Source organism: Peromyscus eremicus, chromosome 13 (genome assembly GCF_949786415.1).
Source record: "Peromyscus eremicus chromosome 13, PerEre_H2_v1, whole genome shotgun sequence".
Classification (NCBI taxonomy): domain Eukaryota; kingdom Metazoa; phylum Chordata; class Mammalia; order Rodentia; family Cricetidae; genus Peromyscus; species Peromyscus eremicus.
In genome coordinates, this window is record NC_081429.1 from 40,317,056 (window position 1) to 40,335,796 (window position 18,741).

General features: G+C 40.2%; 1 protein-coding gene across 1 annotated transcript in view; it reads left to right on the forward strand.

Annotated features, from left to right (window-relative positions):
* Window positions 1–18,741, forward strand: part of Bard1 (BRCA1 associated RING domain 1) — a 68,126-nt gene that overhangs the window by 19,621 nt on the left and 29,764 nt on the right. Inside the window, exons 4-6 of the mRNA XM_059278012.1 lie at window positions 1,193–2,115; window positions 12,855–12,935; window positions 14,415–14,587. Coding sequence (XP_059133995.1) covers window positions 1,193–2,115; window positions 12,855–12,935; window positions 14,415–14,587 — 1,177 coding nt within the window. The remainder of the gene's footprint in view (window positions 1–1,192; window positions 2,116–12,854; window positions 12,936–14,414; window positions 14,588–18,741) is intronic.

The following is an 18,741-nucleotide window of genomic DNA, read 5'->3' on the forward strand; positions in this document are numbered from 1 at the left end:
AGTTGTAGCTGTTAATAATATGATTTATGTTCTAGCAACTGAGTTGTTTTGCTTTTTGGTTTTATCTTAGATAGGCTGCATAAAATCCAGAATTTACAGTTATTGTTTGTGGTTATCTTTCCTTAGTTAGACCACGTGGGGTGATTAAAATCCGTGAGCAGAGGTGGGAGTAGCCCTTAGTGAAAGGCTTGTATGCATGTACATTCCCTAGTTGTGCGCTCTCCCTCGCTCTTTCTCAAGTTAGCAAACGTGCTGTCGAGGCCGAAATGTAGCGTGTGTAGACTGAAGGTGTTATCACTGCTCACATACCTTAATTTCCCTGTAGCTGCCCAGGTCTACTTCTTATTAGTGTTGTAAACATTGAGAAATCAAGATTGGACTCTTTTTTCGTTGAAAATGTCATCATCTGCATTTAAAATAATAAATTAAAACCAAATACAACTTTTCACAGACTACTTGAGGATTAACCTTTAAGTCTTTGTAATCCTGAGGCCTTCTTAAGAAGTAATCTCTGGTAACATTTCATTTTGACCTTTCTTTAGACTCGAGATTGTACCAGAAGTGGCTGGGTTTCAAAATCTACTTATCACTGAAGAGAAAAGACCGTGTTGAATTTAGATGTATAGTCTCTCTGTGAATGGAAACTCATTCTCATTGTTTTGATTCCCAAGATTCTATCTCAGTAACACCGTGTAGACCGTGTATCGCTCAGCAAATCATTTCAATGACTGTGGGGAATCTGCCCTCATTCAGTTACATAGTTTTGCTTGTAGCTGGCCTTATGTGTTTACTGTCTTCATGGCACTCACTGTGCTCCCATGTCACCAGGATGAAGTAAGTGTTGGCCTCTTTAGAGTATAGCCTGAGTGCTGTTATTGCTAGGCCAGGGTCGTGGGTGACATTCTTGCAGAGTTAAAATCTACTTATTTATTAAAACACAGTGTTTTCTAGTTCTTCTTCCCTACCTAGGGTGATTTTTTACCTGGTGGGTGCGTTTATGAGATGGGAGGTGAAAAAATAAACAAAGGAAGCAATTCTAGGCACTTAGAATTGGTAGTGTAGCTGTAGAAAAATTAAAAGTGACTGTCCTTAGGAAAACTAAAAGCCAAATTCATCGGTAGCTCAAGATGGAGAAATTAATCCTCATAGCCTGTTTCTTTTTCTTCTTTTTTTTTTTTTTTTGTTCTTTCAGATCCAAAAGACACCACACCCAAGGCAAGTTTATGTGATGACGCAGAAAGGAAGAAAAATTCCATAAAAATGTGGTTTAGTCCTCGCAGTAAGAGGGTTAGATATGTTGTGAATAAAGTGTCAGTGCAAACCCAGCCTCCAAAGGCAAAGGGTGGCAAAGCCCAGAAAGCCTCAGTGTATGAATTTGTTTCCACAAGTCCCCCTGAAGTTGTTTCTAAGAGGGCTAAAACAGCTTCTCGAACAGCCGCGAAAAAGCAGCCGAAGAAAGCTTCAGCTGACATCAGCCAGGAGGGGAGTTTAAGGCCAGAGACAGAAGATAGTAGATTTGATTCCAAAGAGGAACCAAAGGAGGAAAGGGTTGTCTGCTGTAGCCAAACACCAGTTATGGAAAGTCCACGGGTGAATGGTGAGATCGACTTATTAGCAAGTGGCTCTGTTGCAGAATCTGAATATTCTGGAAACTTGACTGAAGTGTCTTTACCATTGGCTGAGCATATAGTGTCTCCAGACACTGTGAGCAAGAGTGAAGAGACTCCTGAGAAGAAGGTCTGTGTAAAAGATCTTCGCTCAGTAGGGCATAATGGAAATCACAAAGGCTGCAGCAGGCCTCCCAATCCTCCGTCTGAGAATTGTGGGAGCAACATTTCGAGCCCCAGCAGAGATGGCATTAAGTCGGCAGTGCTTGCAGAAAACCCACTGCTGGTTGACAGTTCTTCAGGGCAAGTTGATGTCACACTCGGGAGAAACAGTAACATATCGGATGACTCCCTTAGCCTTTCACCAGGCACACCCCCACCCCTGCTGAATAATTCAACTCACAGACAAATGATGTCAAGCCCCGCCACAGTGAAGCTGTCACCCGGTGTCACGGCCTTAAAAAGAAATCACAGAGGAGAGACTTTGCTTCATATTGCTTCTATTAAGGTAGGGTGCCTACTCTACACTAAATCTTGGAATGAGACCATATTAGTTTGCCATTACTATAACAGATACTTAAGATAAGAGAACAGATTTAATTTATCTCACAGTATTGGAAGTTTCTGTCCATGCCCAATAGGTTCTGTTGCTTTAAATGTGTTATGGTAGATGTGTGTTGTGGAACAAAGCTGTTCACCTCATCATTGAGAAGCAAGAGGGGGAATGAGGAAGGAGTGGAGAACCTATTCTCTCTTCACATCCATTGACTTGAAGATCTTAATGTAGAAAATGGAGAGAAGAGGTTGGGTAAGGGAACCCTGCCATTAGCCATACTAATGGTATAGGGATCCTATACTCTTGGTACAGCTCGAATTTTTGGAGTTAACATCTGGTCATGTTTCAGGTGATTTCTGCTGAGACTGACTTAGAAAATTTGTCTTTTGGTCATCTTGTCACATTTATCAAACATCTCTACACTTAAGATGTTTGAATATTGTTAATGCTTCCTAGACATAGCTAGTTAATAATTACTATGCTCTATCCAACTTTACAAACTATATAGTATGTGTCAGATATCATCTAGAGCAGAAATAGCCACAGACAACAAGTAAACCAACCAAACTTGGCATGCACATTCAGGTGGCCCATCAACTTTGTTAACTGCAGCATACTTCTTTCTCTTGGGCTGGCTCCACACCCAGTCTGCAACTCTCCTTGACAGATATCCCTACATCTCCTACATCTGAGTAACAGCACTCAGGCTATACTGTAAGCTGTTTTAGCCCTCTTAGAAACAACTTCAGGGGGACTTGTGGAAACAAATTCATACCATAGTCTAGTATAATAGACTAGATTATACTCTGTTCTAGGAATGGAAAAAAGCCGCAGTAGAATAAGTAGATAGGGAAAAACAGTGGTATGATGGTGTCTTGGTGACTTTTCTTCATTGATGTGTTCATGATTGCTTTGTGTAAGTTTTCTCAATTGGCTATTTACTTGAATACTTGCCCAAATTAAAGTTACCTGTTTTGTTTTCTTGAGCCCAATTATCAGATATTATTATTATTATTATTATTAGTTGACTAATTCTGATTTACTACTCTTAAACATGCGTTAATTTGTACTGTTCTTTTAAAACCATTAATTAACAATATGTCTTTTAAAATTTGATTATGAGCTGATTTGTGTTTGTTTTTAACAACACACACAGGGACTCACTCCAGCACTCTCGCAGAGTAGCTGTGCATCCAACTTCTGTGTTTGACTTGATAGTCACTGTCTAGGAAGAAAAAAAGTATCAGTGGGTTTATCAACAGAGTTTTCTTTTTAGAAATCGTTTTCATTTAGTTCTCACCTTAATTTTCTCATTTGTAGCAAGAATGAATTGTCTAGCTATAGGAAGCCAAATCCTATAATTCTGCTGTCTGATTTCAGCGGCATGCCCACCTTCTTTCAGGAAAAGATTTGAATGGGCGGGCCTTAATGTTAAAGCTGCCACGGAGCCAGGAGCGGGAAACGAGTTCGTTTTGCACAGTGACTTCAGATTTGGTGACCTTTAAAGCAAGCGGAGCAGAGAAGGGGAAGTAGTGGGTTTATGCAAGTCGGAAAGTAAGGCTTCCCGGGTTGCTGCTGTGGTGATGCTTTTCCCTACAGTACACAGGTAGATTTGCTGCTTCCACAGGTCAGGGTACTTGGGATGGTTAATCTTGATTGTCAGCCTTTTTGGAGCCGGGTCCAATAAATCATACCTGTAACCCTAACATTCAGGAGGCTGAGGCCAACCTGGATTGTGTAGCTAGTTCAAGGCCAGCCCCAGAGCACAGTGAGGAAATGTGGACCAAAGCAACACTGGAACCCAGCAGGGCACACCCCACATTCTGATATCTCCATGTCTGATATCAAGATGCTCTTCAGAACTCCAGCTCCTTTCAACTTTGTTAACTGCAGCATACTTCTTTCTCTTGGGCAGGCTCCACACCCAGTCTGCAACTCTCCTTGACAGATATCCCTACATCTCCAAAATTTTGGGGGCTCCAACACAATCCAGGCTTCACCTTTACAGCTTCATGCAATGGCCTCTCTATGACTGCATGCAGGGCCTACCACATAACCAGCCTCCAAGGCTTTCTTTAATGGAGGAGGAAGATTCTACAAGTCCTTTCCTTTATTCTTGACCCTAAAACCATGTGGCCAAAGCTGTCAAGTTCTGCTTTCTGTTCAGGCTGGAATGTAACTCTCTTGATGATGTACATTTGCATAAGATTTGACTTGCTGATGTTTTCTAGGCTAAAGACATCCCTCAGGTTTATTCCTTTTACAGGTTGCAGGATTAAGCTGGTGGTATCTTGCCCTGAGGTCACCAGTCCCTTTATTCCATTTAGCATTAAGCTTTAAAAAAAAAAAAAAATCTCATTGAGCACCAGACTTGTCTCCGGCATTACATTGCCTGGTGCTCTTTTCTCCTGAAACTGTGCCTTTTAGATTTCTCTTTGCTTCATGCGCTCCTTTTCACTGTAGGTCTGTATAGTGACCACTAATAACCGTACAGTAGAGTCAATAATAGGCTGTCTTGAAATCTCCTCTGCCGATGCCATTAATCCAAAACTCTTTACTTCTGCTCCTGACAAATTTTTAGGACAAGGGCAGAAAGCAGCCACATTTTTTTTTTTTTTTTTTGCCAAAATATCACAAGAATGTGGCCAGCCAGTAATATTCTTCCCCTCTGAAACCTTTTAAGCTGGGACCCACATTTCACATCACCCTCACCACCATTGTCCATGCTTCTACTAAGATGGCCTGTTAAGCACTATTTAAAGCATCAATTGCTTTTCTAGTTCAAAGTCTCATGTCTTCCATATTCCTCCAAACAACAATGTGGTCAGGCCTGTCACAGCAATATCCCAGTCCCTGGTACCAACTTCTGTTTTAAAAACACCAGTGGTATTAGTAAACACAATTCTGTGTTATCTCTGAGGCACACAGTAAAGTCTCTGGCCTGAAGAATGGTCAGTCCATTGAATAAATCAATCTTTAAACCGACTGTGGAGAGACTAGAACTCTGGAACAAGTCGGTCACTGCGAGTGTATCCTCATAGGCATGGCTTGTACTAGCTTTTTCCCTATTCTGCTCCTCTGTGCCTCCTAGTTGCCATGATGTGAGTTGCTCTCTGCTGCCTCTGTACCACAGTGGACCAAAGCCCCAAGAGCAAAGTAAACCTTTCTTCTTGTAAGTTGTTTCTGTGTTACAAAAGTAAGCAACACAGAAGTGATTGCTTGTACTTCATGCCTCAGTAGTGGCTTTTCTGAGCTGTGTAAGAGGCTGACATTTCATGATTCCACGCACACATAACACATTAGGATGGCAACTTGAAGGAAAGAAGGGTGCTGAGAATCTGATCTGATTCTGGGCAGAGACGGTCCCTGAGAGGATCTGCTTCAGACTGCAGCTTTGCAGCTCATACTTCTCGGCAGTCCTGTTTGTTCCCTCCTCCTAGGGTCCTAAGAAAGTATGGAACATATAAGCCAGCCAGGGTCTGGGATATGCTGAAGGTTTTAGTTCCGGAATACCACGTGGAGTCAGCACCTAGGTCCTTCAGTTGGCCACCCACCTCTTCCTTTGCAACATGAGTAACTTTGTATCGTGGAGTTGTCAGGATTAATTGTTAGTAGTTACTTTATTCCCTGAATTCTGAGAAGAAGCCAGAGAGCTGTTTACCATAGTGGAGGACTCCATTCCTAAAGGTCATTTTCTTCTCTCTTTTTAAAATGACATCTAATTGCTGAATGGGGCAAAGTTTTAACTATCTGGTCAGCTGGTTTCAATGAAAAAGCTTAGCTATGAAGGGTAAGTAATTTTTATTGTACACAATTGTAATGGCCTATAGTTTTTATGAAGATTTTTTTTAGTGGTATTTTTGAAGAACCAATCTTCTAATAGGGAAAAAGAATTTTGTTTGCATGCTTTTGGAAAGTTACTTTATATTGCTGGAATATGCACATAGTCACAGTATGTGAAACCATATAAAGAATTTTTTCTTTTACTGCAAAGTTGCAGATACATAAATTGACTTGGGCACACGCTCTTTTATTTTTGTGCCTTTAAAGTATTACTTGAAAATACCAAAAGCATTTAAAATTTCTTATAAGTTTTCATAAATACTTTCCTCAGATGATTTTTTTTTTCAGGGCTTTAAGGAAATCACAACTATTCTTTTAAGTTGTCAGGGGTGAGTGAGTGCTCCTACTAAACAAAATAAATCTGTTAGAGAAGAAAGTAATTTAAAGCAAGAAGCAGAAGTTAATTTAGTTTCTGGAAACTTTGTATCCGTGCAAACTATCCAGTTATTGCGGACCCTTCCTAATTATCATAATCTTATTTATGGGCATGACATTAAGTTTACATGAAGCAGAAAGATGAAAATGAGACAAACTTTTAAGTTAGGAGGAGAAAGCAGCTAAGGTCTAAAGAGCAGCAGCTTGCTAATCAGCTGTATGTTTTAGGGGTAGACTGTTAATAGAAGGCCTACCTTTGATGATACTCAGAAGTGACAGGAAAGCAAAGCAGGTGTCTAGGAATAGAGTTGGCTCGTGTCTCTGACGCTGCCACTCATTTCCCATTGGACGCTCACAGGTGCCTTCTGCTCCTCACTTGTTTCTAGTGTTTTCTGGACTCCTTAGGTTATTCTGTTCTGTTTGTTTGTTTGTTAATAAAGATTTAGAGGAGAAGAAGTTTTGAGAATTTGTGTATGTGTGTGTGTGTACACACATTTTTGTGGATGCTTTCTGTTAAAGGTTGAGTAGATGTGTGGTTCTGGCAATTCATCTCTACCAGGAAAAGCTACTAAATTGTGTTAACTGTAAGGAAGTATGGAATTTATACCTTAGGGATTTGAGGCAAATGTTTTAAAGTTCTAACTGGGCAGTCTTTTTTTTTTTTTTTTCATGTATTCGTTATACATAGTAGTGAGTTTCATAATGACATTTCATACAGTATCTAGCATCCTTCAGCTGTCTTTCCATGGTCTAGTTTCTTTCCTGTTGCTGTGAGCACCATAGTCAAAAGCAGTTTAGGGAGGAAATGGTTTGTGTCTACTTAACCTCAGGGTCACTGACCATGGTTAAGGACAGGGCAGGAACGCATACAGAAGTCCTGGAGGAATGCTGCTTACTGGCTCGCTTGCGCTGTGGCTCATGCTAACTTTATACAGCTCAGGCTTGTCTGTCTGTCTTGTGAGCTGGGCTCTCCTACATAATCATCAGTCAAGACAATTTCCCACAGGCCAATCAGGGCAGTTCTTTCAGGTAACTCAAGGTTGTGTCAAGTTGACAATAAAAATTGAGGATATTCTTCCCCTTTTCTCCTTCCCACCTCCCAGTAGTCCTCTCTATTCCCCTGGGCAGTTTAACTTCCACTTTTATGTCATATTATACATACACGATTGTATATATGTATAGAAAATCCATATAAATCTAGGGTCCACATGAGAGAAAATGTGATATTTGAGACTATTTACTCTAGTATGATTATCACCAGTTGCATCCATTTTCCTGTATGTGACATAGTTTCATCATTATGACTGAATAAAATTTCATTGTACATATGTACATCTTATTTACCCATTTCTCTGTTGACAGATACATAGGGTGATTCCATAACTTAGCTAATTTGAGTAGCACACAACAAACATCAATATGTCAGACTATCTCTGAAATGTGTTGACTTCCAGTTCTTGGGTAAATATCTAGGAGGGGTCAAACTAGGTTACACGGCTGTCTCAGTTACTGTTTCATTGCTGTAAGGAGACACCATGACCAAGGCAAGATTTAATTTGGTTCTTGCTTACAGTTTCAGAGGCTTAGTCTATGACTGCCATGGTGGGGTGGGGTGGGTGGACATGGCAGCAGATACACAGGCATGGCATTGAAGTAGGAGCTGAGAGATTACATCTTATTCAGAAGTTGGACACACACACACACACACACAGAGACAGACAGACAGACTGATTGACTGACTGACTGGGTTTGGCATGGGCTTTTAAACTTAGAAGCCCACTCACTCCTGGTGTCACAGCTGATCTAAAAGGTCATACCTTCTAATCCTTTCCAAAACAGTTGTAGCAGCTAGGGACCACACATCCCAGTATATGATCCTATAGGGCCTTCTCATTCAAACACTACGCTGACTAATCTTCTTAATTTTTTCCTTTGTCTTGCTTTTGCCTTTATTTGCGTGAGTGAGTGGATGGGCAAGTGTGTGGAGGTAAGAGGACAACTTTGAGGAGTCTATTCTCTTCCACCGTGTTGGTTCCTGGTGTTAAGCCCACGTTAAGGCGTGGCTGGCGGCAGACACCTTTAGCCGCTGAGTTGTCTCAGGCCCACTTCGTATTTGAGGATGATAACTGACTTCCGGTATTGGACTTACGTTCCCAACAGCAGTGTAGGAGGGTTCCCCTCTCTGCATCCTTACCAACAGTTTTTCTTGTTTCCAAACTAGGATGGGGTGGAATCTCTCAGTGTTTTAATTTGAATTAAGCACTGATGTTTAGTGATTTTGAACATTTTTCATATTTATTTGTCACTTGTGCTTCAGTTTTTGAGAGTTCTCTGTTCATATTTTTAGCTCATTTATTGATTGGGTTCTTTGATTTCGTTTTTTAAAGATTTGTATATTTTTATTGTATATGTATAAGTGTTTTGCCTGTATGGATATCTGTGCGCACAGACCAGAAGAGGGTGTTGAATTCCTCGGAACTGGAGTTACAGATGGATGTGAGCCACCATGTGGGTCCTGGGAATTGAACCTGGGTCCTTTGGAAGATGAGCCAGTGCTCTTAACTGCCAGGCCATCTATCTCTCTAGCCCCAGGTTGTTTGATTCTTTGTAATTTTTTTGAGGTTTTTATATGTTGTAGATATTAATCCTCTGTCAGATGTTAGCAGAGATGTTATTCCCTTCGGTATGCTATGTCTTCATTTGCTTCTTTGCAGAAGCTTTTAGTTTCATACAGTCCTGTTTGTCGGTTCCTGGAATTAGTTCCCAAGTGACGAGTCTTTTTTAGAAACTGTCTCTTCCCGTTTCATGAGGTGTTTTCCTTATTTTTTCCTTTAAGAGGTTCTATACCTTTGATCTGTTTTGAATTGAATTTTATACAGGGTGAGAGAGAGGGTATTTAGTTTAATTCTCTTACATGTGGACATCTATTTTTCCAAGCATCACTCACTGAAGGACTGACATTTCTGTGTATTTTGTTTGCTGTTTGTCACAGTTCAGGTGTCTGCAGCTATGTGGTGGGTTCTTGGGCTATTGATCTATGTGTTTGTTTTTGTGTCAACACTAGGCTCTGTGTGTGTGTGTGTGTGTGTGTGTGTGTGTGTGTGTGTGTGTGTGTATGTGTGTGTGTGTGATTGATTGATTGATTGATTTGATTTTGGGTGCAGTAACATGCTTTAGTTACTGTGTACTAGTACTAAACTGTGTCTTGCTAGTACCTGCTTTAGTTACTGTGTACTAGTACTAAACTGTGTCTTGCTAGTACCATGCTCCTTTTCCTCTGGTTCTGTGCCTCCAGCACTGTCCTTTTTGCTCAGGATTGTTTGACTCTCCTTCATCTTTGCTGGTTCCAGATGAATTGTAGGATTCTTTCTTCTATTACTTTTAACGCTAGATTTGTTTGTGTGCGTATGTGTGCATGTGTGTGGGTGGTGTGGTGGTGGTGTATGTGAGTGCAGGTTCTGAAGAGGCCAGAAGAAGGCATTGAATTACCCCTAGCTGGAGCTGTAGGCAGTTGTGAACTTCCTGATATGGGTGCTAGGAACCAAACTTAAGTTCTCCGCAAGAGCAGTAGGCACTCTTAACAAATGACCTGCTCTAGCCCCTTTTTTATTTTATTTTTTATTTCAATGAAGATTGTCATTGAAATTTTGGTGGGGATTGCATTGAGTCTGTGGATCGCTTTTGGCAGTATAACCATTTCCAAAATATTCAAATTTCAATTAGTTGAAATGCATTCAATACAGGCCGGGTGGTGGTGGTGCATGCCTTTAATCCCAGCACTCGGGAGGCAGAGGCAGGCGGATCTCTGTGAGTTCGAGGCCAGCCTGGGCTACAGAGTGAGTTCCAGGAAAAGCACAAAGCTACACGGAGAAACCTTGTCTCAAAAAACCAAAAAAAAAAAAAAAAAAAAAAAAAATGTATTCAATACTTTCTTTTAGGCTATTAAAATTTAGTCATTTGGTTAATTTAGAACATTTGAATATATGTTGCACATGGATTTTTTTTAAAAAAGACCCTCAAAGCTACCATCTGACAATGTTCTGTATTTGAGAAGTAGCACCAAATATGGAAATAGAAAAGTAAATTGTAGGGGCTGAAGATGTAGATCAGTTGGTCCAGTGCTTGCCTAGTATGCAGGGCTTGGATTCTGAGCATTCCAGAAAATCAAATGTGGTGGCTCTAGTGGCTGTTTACCCAGAATTCCCTGTGGCTGTAGGGGCAGGATCAGAAGTTCAAGATTATCCTTGGCTGAATAGGGAGTTCAAGGCTAGTCTGGGTTATATAGGACCATGCCTCAAAAAGAGTTTTTAAAACATAAAATTTAGGGCAAGACGTGTTGGTGTAAACCTTTAATCCCAGTATTTGGGAGGCAGAGGCAAGCAGATCTCTGAGTTCAAGGCCAGCTTGGTCTACATAGTGAGTTCAGGACAGCCAGGACTACATAGACTTTATGTCATAGACCCAATCTCAAAAAAAAAAAAAAAGCAAAGAAGAAAACCATGAAGCCAAAGCTAATGTTATAGCACGAGATATGGTGGGGGGTGGGGGGAGGGGCTTAAATAATTTTTGCACTCTTAACCCAGTAGAGTACAGAGTAACTCTGTAGAGGTACAGAGCTTCAGAAGAGTAAGTGGTCTGAGGTACACTTGGATAGGAGTGAGAGACTGGTATATGGCTGCACAGGAGGATGAGTATAGTAATGGTATAATAATGGCACTGTATATTTACATTTCAGAAAGATTCTGAATGGTTTCATGTTGGAGTTAAAAAGTAAATAAAGTGTATTGGGCCTGGGGTTGGGAGATTGAAGTCTTCCTTAAAGAAGGAATTGAATACAACATGTTTATAGTTTTACTTGCATGTAAAGTTTATTTACCCAGCATTTTCAAGTAGACTACATCTCTTATTTTGTCTTTCTTTTTGCCACGAACTCAAGTCTTTTTTTTTCTTTTTACATTGCTCTGAAAGAGCTGGTTTTGTTTTGTTTGCCATGATTGATAATAATTTTAAGACTTTTACAAACTTCATCCCACTGTATAAATGCTATTCCTTTTCCTAAAGCTTTACATTGCTTTTAAGAGGGTGTGGTATCTTTTATAGCTGGAGAGTTTTTAAAAAGGCTTTGAGGGTTGACGAATACTTTGATTAAATAGGTAATCAAGTATGCAGATGGCTGCCAGATCCTTGCACCCACATTGAAAAAGGATTGCATGTGATAGATAATGAGACGGCATTGTTATGTAGTTTGGAGGTTGTGTTTCTGGGGAGAGGAATAGAAAGGAGGGTTGTGGGTGTTAGAAGGTGGGTAGAGGGCCTGCTTAGAGAGACGATGCAAGCCTAATTGTCAGCCTCCTCTCCTTTGCCAAGGCTCTCTTCTGTTAACGGCTAGCAACAGAGGGCATCTTATCGACCAGACCATGACATCTGCCTTCAATCCACTCACCTGTATTAATTAGGATTTAGTTAGATAGAGATATGTAAGACATAGGAAGCTCAGAATTGGAAGGAGACTTAATTTTCATGTCATTTAATAATTGAACGTATCTTAATAACTTGAAGGGTGAATGAATACTGTCTGCTAGGCCTTTACTTCATCTTAATTCTCTTATTCTCAACCTCTTGTTCATTCATCTCCTTTGAAATCAGGCTCTGATGCTACAATACAGTGACTGCCGTTCTTATTTTTCCTCTCTTCTTCTGCCCTTCCTGTCAGTGAGCCGCTGGTGAAAAGTTACTATATGAATCTCTAGATTGTTGGTCTAGGAAGAAGAGAAAGAAGGCAAACTCTTCAGCTAGTGAGAAAGAAATGGAAGGAATAGTATGGATTTGATGGAAGCTGCATTTCCTACTGTTGAGTTAATTGATAATGGGTAGTGGTTTTAGTTTCAAAGCAGAGGATGAAATTCAATGCTAATTTTGTGTGTTGTATGACTATTTCTCAGTCCCTTTCCTGGCATTTTAAACAGAGCAACTGCTTCTGCCATGAAGATACCTTTGGCGCAAATAAAGTGAATATAAACTAAATTAGTGAATCAGGGTAAATAGATAACTGCCAATAAAGCAGGACTTTTTGGCAGTTTTAACATTGGTTTCATTGACTAGCTTGTTGGCTGTAAACAAGCTTTGTTTATTTTAATGCTCAGAAATTATTTTCATGAATGTTCAAAACACCGCTTTTACAAATGGAATAGTGACTTGAATTTTAGGATAGTATCTGGCTAGAGGTCTTCATTTTGTATCTTGAACTGAATTTTCAATATGAGTTGCTAGTAATATTCAAGTACAGACAAAATGACTTGGCATCTCAGGACTTTAGAGACACAATATTTCTTGGCTCATGAGCAGCAGTCAGGGTGTAGGGGGAAAGATTCGTTTGATTTGAAGAAGACAGAATCTTTAAAACAAAGCCTCAGTAGCCCCACTTCATTCATGATATATTTTAATGTCCTTTAATTGTTTTGTTATTCTTCCAGGGCGATATACCTTCCGTTGAATACCTCTTGCAAAATGGAAACGACCCAAATGTTAAAGACCATGCTGGATGGACACCGTTGGTAGTTTTCCTTTGTGTATCTTTGCAGTGTTGTGGATCTCTTTGTTTTTCATTTTTTTATGCTTATGGTTCTAGTTTATGGTTTTGTGGTTGTTCATATATCATGCTCTGCCACCTACACTCTTTAGTCTGAAGAATTTATGTTTTGACCAAGTATGAAAAGAAAGTTATTTTTCATCTGGCTGTTTCAGTTGTGACAGGAAAGTAATTGGCTACCTTTGGAGTACTTTTAGATAGAGGAGTCCAGTTTCCCTGCATTGGTGGGAGGGAGTCAGCTCATGTGTGGCTGCAGCTGCTGCCGTGGACATCAGGCTGCATTGTGTAGCATTGCATGCCACTGTAACCCGATAGATTTTGGTTTCATGGAACAGAGCAGTTGGAAGGATGGAATGCGATGACCAGGGAGTACTCGGATCTTGCCTCAGACCTTATCCATTTGCAAATTAGGGAAGTAGCAGTAGAAGGCTTTATCGTAAACATTTTCAAAGTCTGTTCATTATTACTATCATCAATTGCAACGTGAGGAATAGTCTGGAAAGAGAGAATGGAAAACACACTTGAGACCAATTTCAACATGAGCTAATGAAGACAGTAAGTGTTGGGTTAGAATGTCACTCCAAAGCGTCCACAAGGGAGAGGGGTTCCTTTATCTTGTAAACTACTAGAATTTCAGTACGGAAATGAGACTCCTTAGGCCAGGTGCAAAAAATGGCTTGAAGGTACAATATATAAATATGTAATATTTATGTGTGTTAAAATAAATATGTAGTATATATAAAATGACTTCTTGACAAATTTTAAGCCAAGAGGGCTTAATCTGGATCAGTTCACTGTGTTCCACAGGCTAGCCAGCACCAGTTAGGAGGGATAGCAGTCTCAGCCTTTAACTCTTGCTCCTCCTTTGTTACTAGTTCCATCATTTTGATCTATTCAGAAAGCACATTTAAGAGACACCCCTTGTTACTTCTGTTGTCACTGACACCAGATACCCAGTAGTGTCCATCAGCAAAGAGAACATGTCTTGTAAATCGTCCGAGGATGTCACTTTGCTGGGTGGTTACGTTGGTGTGCAGTTTGGTATATGGATCGAAGCACTGAATTCTCCTCAGCCTTGGAGAATTCCAGATCTGTATGTGATCTGGTTGTTCCACATTAAGAGTTTTTTCTAATGTTGTAAAATTATGGTAGAAAAATTTAGCAGCTGTAGTTACTTTAAAGCACATTTTTTTAAAAAGAAAAGTATGTGATCCAAGGCTTGTCCTTTCCTATGAAGTACACAGATTTTCATCACTGTGTATTTGACCATGAAAATTACCATTAGTGGCTGTGACTGTCAACAGCCTAAGGTTTGATAGTATTTATGTAAGACTAAGTTTACTGACTTGATGTTCTCATTCATTTTTCTAAAGTGTATTTATTAATACACTTTTTCCTTCCGTCCTCTTCCCACTTCTCAACTTTAAAACTTACTTTTGCTTAGCATGAAGCCTGCAGTCATGGGCACCTGAAGATAGTGGAGTTGCTCCTCCGGCATAATGCTTTGGTCAACACCACAGGCTATCAGAACGACTCTCCACTCCACGATGCAGCCAAGAATGGGCACGTGGACATAGTCAAGATGTTACTATCCTATGGCGCCTCCAGGAGTGCTGTGTAAGTAGTTCCCTGCAATTTTCTAAATGGATTTATGTTCCTGAAGGAAGGTATGTCCTGAAGCAGTAACTACTCACCTTGGCATTTTGGTCTCTTATCTTCCACAGCTAAAGTTAGATGTGAGGATCCGCGTACATGTCAGACTCAACACTCATACTCTCTTCTCAACACTCACGCATTTGAAGGGGATTATTCTCTTCAGAAACAATATCAAATCCATTTAGAAACCTGGGTTTCATAGACAAATTCACTTAGTGGTTCATATTCTGTAGATTGAATCATACTTAATAAAAATTAGATATTTAATTTTTTTATACTTAATAAAAATTAGATATTCAATTTTTTGTGGTACTTAATATTTTAGACTCATTTTAAATATTCTGTTAGCCCTTTCTGTGTATTAGTTCCACAAAAGTTAAAGTGTATAAGAATTCAGATATTGGGCAAGTGCAGTTGAATTATCGCCCAGATTTTTCACATTATTCAAATGAGACTCTGAGCAAATTGTTCTGCAGTGTCAGGGCACAGAGGAGCCTTAGCAAATGCTGGTGGCTTCATCTGAAAACTGCTATTGTCAAGAGTATTGCACGCAAATGCCCTATGCAGATTTTTATATCTTTAATCTGTAACTTGGCTCCTGTCTCCCTATATGTTATTTTACTCTTCAGTTAATTAGGTAGTTGAAGTGAAAATGCAAGAGTTGCTTCTCTGAGCTCTCATTGCTTTTGTAGGCTTCAAAAGAGCCCAGCAAAAGCCTCACCCTCGGTAGAAAGATACGTAAGAACCACAGCATGCACATCCTCTGACTTGTAGTTTTTAGTAGGCGGCCACTTAACACGATTGAAAAACAAATTACTAATGAAGAAAATAACATACCCCGGTGCTTCGAGCTCCAGGAAGCGTGTCAGCTCTTCTTTGTTTCCCATCACGAGTTGTAAGGCATTTGGGTCAAATTCTAGGGGAAGTGTGTGTGTGTATGTGTGTGTGTGTGTGTGTGTGTATGTGTAGATGCATGATTTTGTGTTTATTTTTTGTCTGTGTGTATTTGTATATAGGAATCTCATAGAGGTAATATATAACTGTGAAGACCTTACAGATGAGGCCTCCTGTGGGTGTAGTAAGCCATTTGATGAAGCAAATGGTTGCTTGGGTCAGGTGAAACCGAGTAGTTGCCATCCTCGGGTTCTTAAATCAGCCGTGACTACTTTAATGAATGGAGCACTGGTCATGGTGTTAGGGAATCCAGCTTTTATTTGTGACTCTATTATTGACTTTATAGCCGCAGGCAGGTTAATTTCTGTGCTTCGGTGTCCTCACCTATAAAACATGGGTGCTGCCTGCTGCTTTTCTATTTCTTCAGAGCAGAGTGACGATTAATGAGCCAAAACACAGAGCCTGTCTTGTGGTTTGTACACCATGATTCTTCACTGTGCTGGGAGGACTCGTTAATATCCAAGGAGTAAGCGTGAGGCAGGGAGTGAGTCTGCCTTCACAGGTGCTTTCTCAGAGATCAGGCGCCATTTTTGTCGGAAGCGGCCTGACCTAGCAACCCTTTTCACATTAGAGGAAATGTTTATGTCAGTGTCTGGTAGTCAGGAGCCGGTAGCCATCTGTACCTACTCAACATTCGGAAACCACTTCTGAAACAGAATCTTTAAGGGTGCTTAGTTTTTGTCGACTTACATAGCCACAGGTGTCCAGTGACTCCTGTGTTGGTCAGGTGGTTGGTGCAGGTAGGACAGTTGGGGAGGAGGATGGATTCGGCAACAGAAGTTGAGACTGATGTTGGATAAAGGATAATAGGGTAGGTTTATCTTTGAATTCATGCTATCATCTTAGAACTGTGTGGAGTGTGTTGTGAGGCAGACATGTTCTCTCTCCTTTCCAAATGCAGAACCAGTGCTTGGCCTGCTGTTAAGAACTTTTCCTTGGATGGACATTGCATTCTCAAGTAGAAAAATACATGGACCAACGTACCTATTAATTGTCTTCCTGCCCTAGTGAATTTAAAAGAATGAATCCTCTAAAGCAAAGATAACTGTTTTATAGCATTAAAAAACATGTTGCTCTTTTGAAAGATTGTGCTTTTGCCTGCTCACAGCAAGCAAAGTGATGTGAAAAATTAAGTCTTCGTGATTTCGGTTTTATAGTTGTTCATAAAGGATTCCATTCATCGACTCTCTTGACACTCTGTCATGCCCTGTAGGTTTAGTATAGTAAAAACGCCTAGTTTATGTTTTTGCATGTTGGGTGATCTGCACGTGCAAACATAAATTTTTGTTTCTTCATCTGTCCTTTTTCCTATTGCTACAGCTGATTCAGGGCACAGCTGTAGGTAGGTGTTTACCATGTCACTCCTGTATGGGAAAGGACATTAAAATTTTTGTTGTCTGAACACTACCCTTTGGTTATAGCTGAAGCATTAAACTCCTCAGCTTAACCCTTCAATAAATGAAGCTCACCTCCATAATCAATCTTGATAAGGAAGAATCCTGGCTAAGAAAAGGGTTTTCAGTTCCTGTCTCATACTCTTTTATGTTTAGATGGTACCGTATAGGAAATTGAACATTTCTTCTTATTTTCATTAAAAAAGCATGCTTTGATATATTTTTTCTTATTAATCCTGCAAACTATTATTATAAAACCTGTGTGAAATGTTTCATCAAACGGGGAAACCATGGTATGATTAGCACTCCAGTCATAACCTACCATGTTTTCTTATTTTTAGTCTTTATCTGTCTCCCAACAGTGCAAATCCTGCAGTATTAGCAGTCACTGAGCTGGTACTGTCTGCTAGGCACCGTCTTAAGGACTTTGAATGTATTAATTCATCTTGTCTTCCTATTAGTCTTAGAAAATGAGTTCTATCAGCACCAGTTGACAGGTGGAAAACACACACTAGAGACTGAAGTAATTTGTGTAAGGCCACACAGTGATCCTAGAACCAAACCTTAAATTTGGACAGTGTTTCTCTGTAACCCAGCTCCTGGATGTATGCAGTACCTCTGTAACCCGGCTCCTGGATGTATGCACTACCTCTGTAACCCTGCTCCTGGATGTGTGCACTACCTCTGTAACCCGGCTCCTGGATGTATGCACTGCCTCTGTAACCCGGCTCCTGGATGTATGCACTGCCTCTGTAACCCGGCTCCTGGATGTATGCACTGCCTCTGTAACCCGGCTCCTGGATGTATGCACTGCCTCTGTAACCCGGCTGATGTATGCACTACCTCTGTAACCCGGCTCCTGGATGTGTGCACTACCTCTGTAACCCGGCTCCTGGATGTATGCAGTACCTCTGTAACCTGGCTGATGTATGCACTACCTCTGTAACCCGGCTCCTGGCTATCATGCACTACCTCTGTTTCTAGTGGCTGCTGCTCTCCTTCTCTGGTCTTTCAGCTTTCACCCTCAATATCTGACTCTGGGTTCTTATTTAATAAGACTAATTAGGATCACACTACAAGTATTTGCTTTCAGTGGTTTGTGGAGAAGGAAAAGTTCTGTACACCCTCTTCTTCTAGATACTTGATGTGAGTGTTAAGGCTTACGCATAATGCCAGAAAACAGCGTCATGCCAGAAAATAGAGAACGTTCTGTTTATATTTAGAAAAGAATCATTCTGCAATCTCCTTGTCCTTTTCAATAAAATAATAAATTATGTCTATTTTGAGTTAATATGTTGTAATCTTAAAAAAACTTTCTTATACGTTGATGGAGAATCACTAATTTACTATTGTTCTAATTAACAGTCACAGTGTTAGTGACTAACACTGTGCATACATCCAGGAGCCGGGTTACAGATATGCAATAGTGTGTTACTTTTCCTTCAGATATCTATTTTACACAAAGGGAATAAATAATGTGAATTTTAAATTAATTTTTCACACTATACCTGTAACCCATGTTAATCCATTCAAATATCATGGAAAGAAAGCACATGTATGTGTCCACATAATAAGAGTGGAATATACCTCATCTTTGCTTGCTGTGGTTAAGTTTCTACTTGTAAACCTGTATTTGTTTCCATCTTTCTGTAGTTGACAACAAAACACAAAAAAACAAAACGCAGTGCTGTAGGCCACGTCTTCTATGAAGCAGGACTGGATTTAACCTTTCCAGAACCTGTGGTATCTGTAACATGTCATTCTCTA